This window comes from Pseudophryne corroboree, chromosome 3 (genome assembly GCF_028390025.1).
Source record: "Pseudophryne corroboree isolate aPseCor3 chromosome 3, aPseCor3.hap2, whole genome shotgun sequence".
Lineage (NCBI taxonomy): Eukaryota > Metazoa > Chordata > Amphibia > Anura > Myobatrachidae > Pseudophryne > Pseudophryne corroboree.
In genome coordinates, this window is record NC_086446.1 from 564,324,629 (window position 1) to 564,340,669 (window position 16,041).

At 42.8% G+C, this 16,041-nt stretch overlaps 1 protein-coding gene across 1 annotated transcript in view; it reads left to right on the forward strand.

The window, feature by feature from the left end:
* Positions 1-16,041, forward strand: part of DGKE (diacylglycerol kinase epsilon) — an 83,978-nt gene that overhangs the window by 25,730 nt on the left and 42,207 nt on the right. Inside the window, exons 4-8 of the mRNA XM_063961283.1 lie at positions 1,645-1,788; positions 4,794-4,951; positions 5,938-5,986; positions 6,173-6,286; positions 15,930-16,001. Of these exons, the coding sequence (XP_063817353.1) occupies positions 1,645-1,788; positions 4,794-4,951; positions 5,938-5,986; positions 6,173-6,286; positions 15,930-16,001 (537 nt within the window). The remainder of the gene's footprint in view (positions 1-1,644; positions 1,789-4,793; positions 4,952-5,937; positions 5,987-6,172; positions 6,287-15,929; positions 16,002-16,041) is intronic.

The window sequence follows — 16,041 nt, forward strand, 5'->3', positions numbered from 1 at the left end:
CCCAAATGTCTCTCTCTCTCTGCACATGTTATATTTGCCTCCTCTGCAGTGAACATGGTTTTGCCCAACTGCTAAAAAATTTCCTGCTGCGATCAACTTGGAATTACCCCCTATGTGTAGGTCAAAAATATGTTATCTGTCCTCATGATCTTATGTAAATCTAAGCAAAGGCTTAAAACCATTGATTTATAATAGTGTACAAAGAAAAAAGAAAGACTCTATGTTGGGGCACACTTGATGGATAACATTAATAAATGTCTATCATTGACAATATTGGACCTCTGCTCTTAAAGGCATTGTGAAAACTGATAAATAACCTTTCATGTACACTTAGCAATTTGCTTGGTGTCAACATGGGCATGTCATCCCCTTATACTAATAACATTCAGCTCCACCTAAGGTGACTGTTTTTTGTATGTAAGTCTGTGTCCATTCTTCTTTTATGATTAACCATAATAAAAGTTAAGTTTTAACATATTTTATATCTATCAAGTGTGCCCCAACATAGTCTTTCTTTTTCTTTGTACACTATAATTTATACCACTGACTCTGGGAGCACCACCAACTTTTACATCAAGCACCCCTATCAGTGATCCTTCTATTGTTACACACTGTTGGTCCACTCGCAAGGGTATATATACAACTCCTTGCAATCTCAAATCCAGTGCGGTGCCAACCCCTATTAGTCTAAACCAGTGGTTCTCAAACTCGGTCCTCAGGACCCCACACAGTGCATGTTTTACAGGTGTATTAATTACTCAGACGCATTTTAAAAGGTCCACAGGTGGAGCTAATTATTTCACTTGTGATTCTGTGAGGAGACCTGCAAAACATGCACTGTGTGGGGTCCTGAGGACCGAGTTTGAGAACCTATGGTCTAAACCAGTGGTTCTCAAACTCGGTCCTCAGGACCCCACACAGTGCATGTTTTGCAGGTAACCCAGCAGGTGCACAGGTGTATTAATTACTCACTGACACATTTTAAAAGGTCCACAGGTGGAGCTAATTATTTCACTTGCGATTCTGTGAGGAGACCTGCAAAACATGCACCGTGTGGGGTCCTGAGGACCGAGTTTGAGAACCTGTGGTCTAAACCATTGATTTATGTTAATGCTTAAATTCTTAAGAATACAAATTACATATTGATCTGTATTATTTGAAACTTATACAGGTTATAAGAGTCTTATTAGCAAACATTGGATATTTATCCATTTTACTACAGTAGGTTTTTCACCCTGTGACCTGATCCTCAGCTTTCACTGGAAACATAAGTACTTTAGTATGATATCTCCATACTGTATGTACATAACATATTTTATCAGATTGATGTGTGAAATTATTTAGCAATGCATGGCTCTTGTATTATCTAGTGTACAGCTGCGGGGGCTAGCGAGCTGAAATGTGCGTAAAGAAACCCGTTTGTGCGCCCAAATGAACCTTTTCACTCTCGCACCCATTGCTTTAGTCGGGTTTAGGTGATTTGCGCGCCTAAACCCGAGTGTAATGGGTGCTGTAAGTGGGGCAATTGACTATTGCCCCTCATTCTACCATCACTTTAGACAGGAGATCGGGCACGAATAAACAGTTGGATTCTTCCCTATGTGTACTGTCCCATTTGTTAAGATTTGGAAATATATTTTGTAGGTATTTGACTTGAGCAAAACATCTCCTTACAAAGCTCTTCAACTCTGTACACTCCTTCCTGCTAATTCTGCCAAGGTGCTGGTCTGTGGAGGGGATGGCACTGTCGGATGGGTACTCGATGCTGTCGATGAGATGAAAATAAAGGTAAAAACAGTCTATCACACCGTAAACTGATAATGAAGGGTGGCCATGCAGAGCTTATAATGAAGTCTGGCCATTCAGAGCTTATAATGAAATGTGGCTGTGATATATGTATGAGATGGATTTTGTCCTGATAGCAGAAATCTGAAATAAAGGTAAAATGTTATCTGACAAAGTTGACAACTCTGTGCATAAAAGGAGGAAAGAAAATTCTATGATTACCCTCTACATCACCTTTGTTTTAACAACAATTAATAGTTGTTGCAGCTAAATAAATATTTATATCATAATTTTTTTTTTCATCCGTCATAACATTCAATACTTTAATACATTTTACAAAGTCTAGGAAAACAAGTATTCAAATAAATTTAGTGCTTGATGCTAGCAAAAACAAACAAACAAAACACCTTTCACTGCCAACCCCCTCTCCCATTTGCTGGCTTCACGTACCTGGTGCATTGTGGGTGGTAACAGTATATTCTTCAAAAGGAAAACCTTCTGACTTTGTGATTGGTGTCTTCCTGTATCTGACTTGTGCAGCAATGTGGAGGGATTACATTAATTAACCCCTTTCTACCATCGAAGGCATTCTGTCTTGAAGTGTAATGTTTCTGTTTAACATACTGTAGAGGTGTGCAGGAAAATGAGCAAAAATTCTTTAGCGTAATGTGCGTTGCTGGACATCTCAGAGGCACATTGAGGAGAACTGAATTCCTCCCCTGTACAGTGCCACTCTGAGCTAACAATGTGTGTTATTTGCAGAACAGCTTGGTGCCATCTCTCTTTAGATTTTCCGCAGCAAATATAACGCCAGACTTCCTTGAGAGATGTGATATCCCAAATAGATGCGCATGGGGTAAATGCAATAGCCAATCAGATGTTGGCATCTGCAGATTCCCGAGGTTTTAATGCAATAATCATTTAACCGGCAAAAACAACCTAGTTTTGCCTTTTAAATGATTGCCACTTTGAAACATCAGGCAGCCATTACCATGGAAGTAGCTTATTATGGGTCCCTCTTCCAGTAAAATTGTCCTTTCTGTAGCCCAAAGACTACAATGGCTAATGCTATTTAAACATGGCATTAGCTACCAGCACCAGTATTCCCCACAATGGGGGAAGGTGGCTGCTGCTATTGTGATTGGAAACGGGACAAAATCAGCAGATTTCTCTATTTGTTGCATTACCCCCTACATACTGTACATACATCCAGGGGAATTAGTTTAATAAGTAAGCCCCATAATCTCCAAAGCCTGTGCTCTTTTTCACTATCTAATACTCGGACGTTTCCCCTCCACATCTTGCCTTCGCCCATGTCATATTCAGCTTAGTCCTCCCTCACTCCGTTCCATCAGTGAATAAATCGCAGATTTCCACAATGCCTGTGATCTGCAGACTCCCGGAATTTGACTCTGTTTACCTCCATTTGCCTAGTCATATCATGACATTGCCCAATCACATTCCGGGCTGACCTCATTAACCTAACCATAATGGGTAGTACCTGAAGTATTCTGTACAATACTCTGACGTGGCTACATACTCACCTAGCTATTGGCCTGATTCAGAGATGGACTCGGCACAACCGCTGCGTCTTTGTATACAGTGGCTCTGATAACCTTTTCAAAAGCTACAGAAGGCATCATGAGCTAAACTACGCCCACTGCCAGCTTCTATGATCAGTTGCTGCATACAAGGATAGGGACCAGAGCATCCTGGGATACCTAAAGCTTTAGCTGTTTGGTGCCTGGTCCTTGCCACCACCTAAACCCCGTTGTATCCACTGTGGACCTCGAAGAAAGAGGGTTAACAAAGGTAAGTCTACCATAACTCTCCTTCCCTTTTTTTTTTTTTTAAGAGTACTCAACACTTCTGAATGTTTTTATACCCAAACACGTGATCTGAAGTACCAGGCTTTACAACTCAACACTTTATTTACCCCCTAGTGTCTGTGTTCTCTTTTGTGAGAGTGATTCTAATCACCTCTTGAGGTTTCCTTCCTCCTTTCCCCATCCACCTCCAAAATGAATAACATTCATATTCAATAAAAATGCTTATTTTCTCTGATCACAAAGGTGAAGTTTCAGTATATGTAGGACAGACCTGTATATTTTTCCAATGCCAAGCAAAGCATTACAACAGAACAGTGTCTGTTATCAAGTTGCACAACTTGGTTAAGTTATGATTGATGCTTATTCCAATCTACAGGGGATGAGGTTTAATAAGGTGCACTGCTATCATAGTGACTGGACAGAGCAGTTCACATTATGTCCACATTGCCCCCCTTCTACTTCATTCTTCCTTCTTTTCTTCTCTGCGTCCAGTTTGTTTCTTTTCTTCTTTCCTCTCTTCAGTCTCCTCTTCTTCACTTCTAGTCTTGTGGGTGTAGGACGAGGTGTCATGGCATTAAGCAAAACACAGCAATTGGAAATCTACTTGAAAGCTCTACCTCCCTGATCTTGCTTACCTACATACTGACAGCCGGCCAGTGTATTATCCATTGCACTGAGTGGCACTAGCACACAGCACTCATTCTACATGGGCACCATTAACACTAAGCAATCAACCATACCACCCAGAGGCATTGCGCCTTGGGTAACAGCATTCACTGAACATCCCTCGTTACGGCCCTGACCTAAAGTACATTGTGGATATAACACGTGTCTATAATACTGCCGTATGTATAAAAATATTGTTATTTGGAATGATGGATGAAAAACACATATACTGAAGTAGATATAAAAACTATCTGTATATGATAAAAGCAATGATAATGGCCCACTTCTGATAATGCTCCTTGTTACTGGTGATCCTAGTGAAGGAGAGGCAAAAGGACCAACATAATGGAATATAGTGGTCATTTTCTATTTATCTATAGATCCCAGTTGACATTTAATATATGAAATGATAATGCACATAAAATTCTATATTGAATGCATCCCTTACTTTTGAGTTGATATTTATAAGCCCTCTCTGCAAGCCTCCACCTTTGGATGTATTTGTCTATCCAGGGCCAAGAAAGTTCAGCACCACAGGTAGCAGTATTACCCCTGGGAACTGGCAATGACCTGGCTAATACATTAGGATGGGGAGCAGGCTATGCTGGGGAGGTGCCCGTGGAACAAATACTGCGGAACGTGATGGAAGCAGACAGTGTTAAGCTGGACCGGTGCGTAAGACAACTGTGCTGGAGATTTTAATTCAATGTATTGTTTAGTTGTATTATCATTACAACACAGACTTCTGTACAAAAAGTGCAAATTGTCCAATGTTTACATTTAAATCTTTGTGCGGAACCTTTTCCTGTGTTTTATTCTTTTTAGCCACATATTTCCACTGCTCTCAATAGGAAGCAAATGCTTGTCAAATGAAGTTTAAGATATACATAAGCTTGCCATGCTACCCCTTTAACCACTTAACTGACAATTTTCTTTCCCAAAAAATGCTCAGAAATTGTCAGGGTTTTTTAAAATAAATCAATTAGGTGAAGAATACCTTATCCAAAATGATTTTAGTTAAAAAAAAAAAAATGTTTTTGAATTTTGTAAAAAAAAATTTTTTACCCTCAAACATCGTAAGATAGGTAACAATGCAACGTTACTTTTTACACCCCAGACAGCTGCCAGGAACACAGGAGGGTGCTGGGGGTGGCTTGGGGGTTGGTTTACACTTTCCCAGGGGTTGCTATTGTCTACAGCCGCTAGGTTGGGGGTCCTGTCGTGCTGACCGATCAGCAGTGATCGGCAGCACGGCAAACACTGGGGGAGGGTGCAGGAAGGCAGAGGGACCTTCTGGTCCCTCTGAGAGCAGCAGTGGAGGGAAGTTTTCCTTCCCTGACACTGCTAACATTGTTTATCTGACTGGTCGCATCCTGTGCGACCAAGTCAGATAAAGCACTTGCAGGCATGGTCGCATCTGATCGCAAACCAGGACACTCATGAATTACACAGGTTCTGTGGATGGCTGACTTCAAGCCTTCATTTCACCTGGTTTTAGTCCGCTTTAGATCCTGGGTATTTCATAAGTGTCCCGGTTTAAAGGGATAGTGTGGTAAGCCTAGCAATATGTATGTTGCTTAAGTCATTTTTTGTTGATGAGCTAGTGATAAAAAGATGTCACATCTAGCCATACAATGTCTTAATCTCTATTTATCAGGTGGAAAGTGCAGGTTACTAACAAGGGCTACAGTCTAAGGAAGCCAAAGGTAAAACTATTTCTTATTTTGAGTGTGTTTATGGGTGCTATACTACTGCTTAGCACAAATGTTATATATAATCTGCTAATTGCTACTTCAACAATTTCAAATTCAAGTTTAACTTTTATTTTATCCTGCAGAAATTGTTTGTATGAAGCATAATGCAACATTATTATAATTGTATTGTTCTTGCAGGTTCTGTCAATGAATAATTACTTCTCAATAGGACCCGATGCCCTGATGGCTTTAAATTTCCATACACATCGAGAGAAGACACCTTCACTGTTTTCAAGCAGACTGGTTAACAAAGTAGGTTTTCCTCCGTGGCCTGTGAATACTTAAAATGATATATACACCTTTTAAATATTGTCCATAACATGGAAAATGTTGATTCATGGTTCTATATGAAATATATGTCTGGCATACATTCCAAATATCTATCTAATTAGAAAGGCAAAAGCAAAGCTAATGCACAGTAAGGTCTATAATCTCTAGGTTCTAGGAATGAATTCCTGTGCTCGGAAATGTATATTCTCAAAACTTAATTCACGTTAGTCCCTGTCTCAATGGAGCTTACGCTATACAGTACAGTATATTCCATATCAAATGGACACAAATGCTGACTAGGGTCAATTGGCTTCACATTAACCCATGAGTATGTTTTTGGAGTGTGGGAGCAAACCAGAGGACCCAAATGAAACCCATATGGAGTGAACATATAAACTTAGGTAGCGGGAAATTGAGCTCATGAGCTACGGCTGTGAGGCAGTAATGCTAATCACTATACCAACTGTACTGCCTCAACATAAAATAAGTACTTTAAATCAGTGGCGTAAGTTTGTATGTATGTATATATATATATATATATATATATATATATATATAGTGGCAGACAGTGGCACTCCTGCAGATTTGTATATGAAAACAATACTACAACAACAGTTGCAGATAAGCAGCAACCTTTTGGATTTTACCGAACACCCCAATTCCTCCTCGTACACTCCTCCATTCCCGGGGGCCGCCCACACAGCCGGTTGGCGGCACTTCCTGGTTACGGTGACGTCCCCTGGTGAAACCGTCATGTCAGGGGCATTGGCATGGCAACCGGCATTCTGGATGTAGCGGTTGCTGTGGAGACCGTACACAACATATAACATGACAACCACGCAATCATAGAAATAAAAACCTCAGAGTTGAACTTGCATAGTAAGACAAGTAGATACCTGGTACGATCTAAAAAGAGCATAATGAAGAATAACATCTATCTTCTGCAATTTAAATAGACCTATAGAATCCAGTTATATACCAATGATCTACCATTTATATGGACCTATAAAATGAAATTACATTCCAATGCTGGCATCCATCACTAAATCTCAATACGAATACTGGCTGAAGTGTGGCACAGGGCTAACTCAGGTAACCTCATGTTCTAATAAGTATGTAACACTGTGGAAAATATATAGTTAATCTATGTATGAATCTGACCATTCTTAAAGAGAACAAGACAATCTTAAACAAATGTACTGTATATTAATTGTTCATTGAGATCTCCAGGTCTCACTGTATCCAAATTAAAGATCCACAGTGCCTCCAGTTGTTAAAGTCTCTTTCCTCTATCACCTCCTCGCATATCATCGGGCACATGGTCTATAATGACATATCTGAGGGTGAAAAGATTGTATTTTTCTTGTGCAAAATTCCTAGCTACTGGTTGGTCATTGTCCTTTCCAGCTAGGGCAGCTCTTATAGCTGATCGGTGTTGAGTAATTCTTTCCCTGAATTTCTGGTGTTGGGTATTTAGGTATGTTTTGTTGCCTGACAAAGGAGTAAAATCCAAGACGTTGCTGCTTATCTGCAACTGTTGTAGTATTTTATTCATATACAAATCCGCAGGAGTGCCACTGTTTGCCATTATATGTTTATATCTTGAGCTGTGCACTGCGGTTGCTGTTTATATTACTGGGAGTGCCGGTCATTGCAAGTGTGTGTGTGTGTGTATATATATATATATATATATATATATATATATATATATATATATATATACAAAGGTTAATAAAAAGCTGCGCATTCAACACACTTTCCTTTAAAACGCTTTTAGTCTTTTGTTGGTATCCTGGGTCCCGTTCTGTGTGATGTACGCTGCCGCTTCCTCCTTTAGGGATTAGAGCCACTAATCCCAATATGCATGTAATGAAAGAAGAACGGAGGGCGCAGGTATAAATCAACAGGTTTACAATTCCATTTATTAAGAACATATGCTCACATACATCTTGGTTTAAAACGGTGCACTCAGTCCTCCAATCAATCAAGCATCGGAACCGCTCTCTCCCGTAGATGAATCTCCGTCTACTGCAGGGATCACGGGTGCCGTCTGCTCATCTACCGGAACCATGATCAAATTCAGACCATCTGTCCTTTGCTCCACAGGCCACGCCCAACGCGTTTCGTCAATAGACTTCGTCAGGCACGAGGAGGCCACAGACACTACTGAGCCTCATTTTGACTTGTTTTAAGGACATTACCTCAAAGTTGGATCTGCCTGTAGTGTGTTTTTCCAGTTTAATTTTGAGGGTGACTCCAAATCCAGACCTCCATGGGTTAATAAATTTGATTTCCATTGATAATTTTTGTGTGATTTTGTTGTCAGCACATTCAACTATGTAAAGAACAAAGTATTTAATAAGAATATTTCATTCATTCAGATCTAGGATGTATTATTTTAGTGTTCCCTTTATTTTTTTGAGCAGTGTATGTGTGTATATATATATATATATATATATATATATATATATATATATATATATATATATATATATATATACACATAATAATTCTCTTACGTCCTAGAGCAGGGGTGTCAAACTCGTGGCCCTCCAGCTGTTTTGGAACTACACATTCCAGCATGCCCTGCCACAGTTGCAGCCGTCCCTAATACAAAATAGATGGCAAGGCATGCTGGGATGTGTAGTTTCACAACAGCTGGAGGGCCGCGAGTTTGACACCCCTGTCCTAGAGGATGCTGGGGGTCCAATTTAGTACCATGGGGTATACACGGGTCCACTAGGAGCCATGGGCACTTTAAGAGTTTAATAGTGTGTGGGCTGGCTCCTCCCTCTATGCCCCTCCTACCAGACTAGGTTTAGAAAATGTTCCCGTGGAGCCGGTCACAGCTAGGGGAGCTCCTAGGAGTTTTCTTTTTTTGTTTTAATAGAGTAATTAGGTTACAGGGAGGCTGCTGGCATGCGTCATTACAGGGGGCGGGGCTTCTCAGAGTGGATCCAGCACTCACCAGCGCCATTTTCTCCCTGCAGATCTGAGGAACAGAACGCTGACAGGGAGCGCTGCACTCCACATAACCCCAGCTATCCTCTGCGGTACCAGGGTGTTATAGACAGGGGGGGGAGTGTTTTGGTAGTGCTAATTGATCTATTAAGGTTGGTTAGTCAGCGCCGGTCTTTTATCATAATAACTGCCCACAGGGGCGCTGTGTGGCTGGCTCCTTATACTCTGTGACTCTCTGAAGGTACTCTGGGGGAAACTGTCTGACATTTTCCTGTGTGTGTGTGTGTGTGTGTGTGTGTGTGTGTGTGTGTGTGTGTGTGTGTGTAGGTGTGTATCTCACATTACCATGTCTAAGGACTCTGTGTCCTGTGCTGTAGAGTGTTTATCTTCTCCTGAAGAGTCTCTTCCATGTACTCAGGACTGCAATATGCTTTCTCAGCTTTCCGAATCCGAACCCCGTGGGTGGATTCTTTAAGAGGAATGATATCCCAGATTTCAACTAGGATGTCACATAATGAAAAAGAGATGCAGGTTTTGAGAAAATCTGTGGAGGGTTTGACATACTCAGTCCCCACTGTTTCGTCTAAGACCCCCCCTACATTACCACAAAAACGTACACTTGCCCAGATAATGCAAGTTGACACTGATACCGACTCTGATACAGGGGACGGGGATATGCAGGGGTGGGGGATGCATCACTTGCTAAGGGGGTGCAACTAATGATTGAAGCCATTAGGGATATTTTACATATTACTGAGAAGGTACCTGAGCAGGTAGAGAAATCTTATTTTATTGAAAGTAAGACATCCTCGCTTACCTTCCTGGCTTCTAAGGAGTTAAACTCTTTGTTTGAAAAATCCTGGGAAAACCCAGAGAGAAAATTCCTGATCCCAAAAAGGGTTCTTATTGCTTTTCCTTTCCCCGAAGAGGACAGAAAAAAGTGGGAAAACACCCCTATAGTAGACGCTTCTGTGTCTAGGTTGTCAAAGAAGGTGGTTTTACCTGTCCCTGGTTCAACAGCTTTGAAAGAGTTGGCTGACCTCAAGATTGAGACTACACTCAAATCACTATACACAGCTAATGGCGTAGCTTTAAGGTCCACCATTGCTTGTACGTGGATTTCTAAAGCCATAGTAAAGTGGTCAGGCACGTTACTTGAGGACTTAGATACTATGGATAGGTGTGACATTGAGTTGTTTTTGCGTCACATAGAGGATTCTGCAGGTTTCATGGTGGAGGCCTTGAAGGACATTGGCATGCTGAATGCGAGGGCTACGTCCATGGCGGTCTCGGCATGCAGAGGACTCTGGCTACGCCAATGGACTGTGGATACAGAATCCAAGAAAAGTGTGGAGAACCTACCCTTCACAGGTCAGGCTCTGTTTGGGGACGCATTGGATGCGTCGATTTCCACGGCAACTGTGGGTAAGTCGACCTTTCTTCCCTCGGCAGCACCACCGACTAGAAAATCTTATCCTACGTCTACACTGCAGTCCTTTCGGACCGCAAAATGTAAAAAATCCAAACCCCCCTCCACCACCTTTAGGGGAGGTCAGGGAAAATCCAGAAAACCTGCACCAACAGGATCTCAGGAACTTCCTCAAAATCTGCTGCATGACGGTGGACCTCCCAGCCTGGAGATCAGGCAGGTGGGAGCGAGACTAAAAGATTTCAGTCACATCTGGGCGTCATCATGCCTAGACCCCTGGGTAACAGATATTGTTGTCCAGCAGTACAGACTAGAGTTTCAGGAACTCCCACCTCACAGATTCTTCAAATCAGGCTTACCAGCTTCGCTGACAAAAAGTTCTATCCTACAGGATGCCATTCAAAAATTGGTTCAAACAAATGTCATTGTTCCTGTTCTACCTCACCTACAACACAAGAGTTATTACTCAAACCTGTTTGTGGTACCGAAACCGGACAGTTCGGTAAGACCAATATTAAACCTAAAGTCATTGAACCCCTACTTGAATTCAAATTCAAGATGGAGTCTCTGAGAGCGGTGATCTCTCAGGTCTGGAGGAAGGGGAATTCCTGGAATCCCTGGATATCAAGGATGCATACTTTCATGTTCCAATTTGGCCGCCTCACCAGGCTTACCTCAGATTTGCACTGCTGGACTGTCACTAGAAGTTCCAGACACTGCCATTTGGCCTCTCCACGGCACCGAGGGTGTTCACCAAGGTCATGGCAGAGATAATGCTACTCCTCCGCAGGCGGGGAGTGAACATAATTCCATATCTGGACGATCTGCTGATAAAAGCATCTTCCAGGGAGAGGTTGTTGTCGAGTTTTGCGCTCTCGACTCAACTACTATAGGATCATAGATGGATCCTGAATCTTCCAAAGTCGCATTTGGAGCAGACAAGGAGACTGTCCTTCCTGGGGATGATCCTCGACACGGAAGTACAGAGGGTGTTTCTACCGGAAGAGAAAGCGTTGGTGATTCAAACAATGGTCCGGGATGTTCTGAAGCCAGCCTGGGTGTCGGTTCATCAGTGCATTCGCCTTCTGGGGGAGATGGTGGCCTCTTGAAGGCTCTACAGTACGGAAGATTTCATGCACGACCCTTCCAACTGGATCTCCTGGACAAGTGGTCGGGATCTCATCTTCACATGCACCAGAGGATACGTCTGTCGCCGAAAGCCAGAATCTCGCTCCTCTGGTGGCTGCAGACTTCTCACCTGCTGGAGGGCCGCAGGTTCGGCATTCTGAATTGGATTCTTTTAACCACGGATGCGAGTCTCCGAGGTTGGGGAGCAGTCACCCAAGGGGAAAACTTCCAAGGAAAGTGGTCAAGTCTGGAATCCCTCCTTCCGATAAACATTCTGGAACTAAGGGCCGCGTACAACCGTCTTCTACAAGCGGCACATCTTCTAAAAGATCAGGCCATTCAGGTTCAGTTGGACAATGTAACGACGGTGGCTTACATAAACAGACAAGGCGGAACGAAGAGCAGAGCGGCAATGTCAGAGGTAACAAATATCATCCTCTGGGCAGAAAAGCACATGGTGGCACTGTCCGCAATCTTCATTCCGGGAGTAGACAACTGAGAAGCGGACTTCCTCAGCATACACGATCTCCATCCAGGAGAGTGGGGCCTACACCCGGAGGTGTTCGCGGATGTGACAGGACTTTGGGGCATACCTCAAATAGACATGATGGCCTCCCGCCTCAACAAGAAGCGTCGGAGGTACTGTTCCAGGTCAAGACACCCACAGGCAGTGGCGGTGGATGCTCTGGTAACTCCGTGGGTGTTAAAATCAGTGTATGTATTACCTCCACTTCCACTCATCCCAAGGGTTCTTAAACTAATAAAGAGAACAAAAGTTCCGGCGATCCTCATTGCTCCGGACTAGCCAAGACGGGTTTGGTACGCGGATCTTCTGGAGTTACTTCTGGAAGATCCAAGGCCTCATCCTCTTCGCGAAGACCTTCTGCAACAGGGGCCGTTCGCTTATCAAGACTTACCACGCTACGTTTGATGGCATGGAGGTTGAACGCCAGATCTTAGTTCGGAAGGGCATTCCGAACAAGGTTATTCCTACCCTGATACAGGCTAGGAAGGGAGTAACGTCTAAACATTACCATCGCATTTGGAAAAAGTATGTGTCTTGGTGTGAATCCAAGACGTTTCAACTAGGACGGTTTTTCTTCTTTCTGCAAGCAGGTGTGGATGTGGGACTGCATTTTGGGCTCCATAAAAGTCCAGATTTCGGCCTTGTCCATTTTCTTCCAGAAACAATTGGCTGCCCTCCCTGAGGTACAGACTTTCTTGAAAGGGGTTTTGCACATCCAGCCTCCCTTTGTGCCTCCTGCGGCACCTTGGGATCTTTATGTGGTGCTGCAGTTCCTGCAGTCGGATTGGTTTGAGCCTTTACAGGAGGTTGATGTCAAGTTTGGCATTATCATCTGCTAGACAGGTGTTAAGTACAGTTGTTCAGACGTTGCTGACTTGTTTCAAGTTGGTTGGCTTGGATTTCTGTTATGTGTGAGCTGGTGTGAATGTCACCACTATCTGTGTATTTCCTTCTCTCGAAGTATGTCTGTCTCATCGGGCACAGTTTCTAGACTGAGTCTGGTAGGAGGGGCATAGAGGCAGGAGCCAGCCCACACTATTAAACTCTTGAAGTGCCCATGGCTCCCAAGGGACCAGTCTATACCCCATGGTACTAATGTGGACCCCAGCATCCTCTACGGACTAGGAGAATAGGATCTACCGGTAGCTAATTAAAATTCTATTATATCTACAGCAGCAGCTGGCACTCACACGTAGCCACAACCTGCTCTGGTGCTCGAGTCGGTAAATACACATAAGTCCAGAAATGACCGGCACAAAGAGGCATCAATATTTTCGAAAGCAACATATATTGTCCAGGTCAATGTTTCAGGGCGCGTAGCCCCGTCGTCAGGACCAAAATAATTTACCTGTATTTCTTTTGGTCCTGACGACGGGGCTACGCACCCTGAAACGTTGACCTGGACAATATATGTTGCTTTCGAAAATATTGTTGCCTCTGAGTGCAGGTAATTTCTGGACTTGTCTGTATTTACTGACTCGAGCACCGGAGCAGGTTGTGGCTGTGTGAGTGCCGGCTGCTGCTGTAGATAGATAGATAGATAGATAGATAGATAGATATGAATAGCTCCATCAGTAAGGTGCCTGCTTCCAGTGTAATAGGTTGTGGGTTCTAATGACACTTTTTAAATTTGCATCTATGATAATGTAAGATGTAGGGACTAGTGGGGTAGGGGACTTGGCCACGAAAGTCATAGCAGCGTCTGTCAATTAACTTAATTGAATGGTGTCGCTGAACACAGAACGGGAGGAGAGGTGCCCCCTAAAGAGGAGGAGCCTGGCGGCAGATGACACTGTTGCCTCCCGTAGTTACGCCTCTGCTTAAAATGTTAATCACTATCTAGCGTAATAGAGCTATGTGATGGCAAAATAGTATGGAAAGTGTAATTAACAATTCACTCCAATAAAAAGTAACCTGTATTTATATACATTCAGTGGCTACTTTATTAGCTACACCTTCCTAGTACTTGGTAGGAACCTCATTTGCCTCCAGAATAGTAATGTTTGGAGACAGTATATTTTGTTGAAATCAATTTATGTTCTGTATGTTCTATTTTGGTACTGAGGTTTCTTTATGTCTGTTTGGTGTACTGCAATCCAGTTACCTTGTAATACATGGATTATGCAGTGTCAGAATTGAAATTTTCCTACATGCATCGTAGTGTGTGTCTCTCTCTACCGTCCCCACTTCTCTCCTTCTTTTCATAGTACCTGTTAGCCAGTACAGTGCCTGGTTTATGGAATGACAATTCTAACTATCTCCTCTCTTGCTGGTTTGTATTTGCCTATTCTTGGTGCCAGAGAATTTTATTAGAAGCATTCAGTGCTGTTACTTCTGGTAAATTTATATTCTTCCATTCTGGAGGGAAGTAGAAAATATTTTGAAAGTGATACAAATTCACTAGTTCCTTCATCTACGTAAACATTGCCAGCCTCTAACTTACAGTACTCGGTGAGTAGTAAATTGTGCCAACAGTGGCCAGATGGTGGAAACTGGGGCACATAGTGCTAAAGTAATTCCACTAATAATATCCACAGTTCCACTTTCGAGGATGATGATACAAATTGTCCTGCAGGGCACTGTTATGTGTAAGTGAAAGTATCTTTAATGACTGTGTTGAAGGTAATAATAACTGTTTCCCGTTATTTGTATTAATCAGGCCTAAGACTGTATGCACAGGAAACAGTCGTTAGCTCACCACAGAGCTAAGGTCTGTCATACAGCTGATCTCCTGTATGTAGTGTACACTCTAGGATTTTTATAGGGCATGGTGCTGATCGCAGTGGTGGACATTTTATTACTTTATTGTTCCTGCATGCGACAAAGGCTATCTCCCCTTGGGACACTGTGGCCTGCGGGTTTAATATGTTATGCCGGCGGCCGGGATCCCGGCGGACAGCATACCGGCGCCGGGATCCCGACTGGCGACAGCTGGGCAGCGCAAAGGAGCCCCTTGCGGGCTTGCCGCGCTCGCCACGCTGCAGGCATGATTTGCTCCCTTCAGGGGGGTCGTGGACCCTCAAGAGGGAGATTAGTTGTCGGAATGCCGGGTGTCGGGATTCCGGCGCCGGTATACTAAGCGCCGGGATCCCAACAGCCGGCATACTGAATACCACCCGTGGCCTGCAGATGGGGCGGTGTCACTGCCTGTATAAGCTGGACTTTCCCACCGAAAGCAAGGAAATTGAATAAGCTGTGTGTGTATTCAGTGTCCCTCAGATCCCATCGCTAAACCATCTCACACGTCCCATCAATGGACCTCAGACCCATCATCCTGCTATTTGTTGTGTTTTAGTTTTGATAACCTTTGCTCTAATATAGTACTTGTTTTATTTGTGTCCATTTCCTCCAATAAAAAATGTTTGGAAAATAAATTTTATAAAAGTTTAAGCTTTCCTTGTTTGTTTTCTATTATGTCTGGATTGGGATTTTATTGTATATGTTTATCAACTTTTTGTAGTGACATATTTTTGCAGTATTTTATTGTAATTTATGCTTGTTGTGGGGTTTACTAGACTGCACTTTTTGAGTGAATTGATACAATATTGTAATGCGTTTTCATTCTTTGCTTTTTTTTCCAGGCAGTATATTTATTTTATGGAACCAAGGATTGTTTGATTCAAGAATGTAAAGATCTCGACAAAAAAGTTGAGGTGAGCGATTAGCATCATATAGCAATATTTATAAAATCTA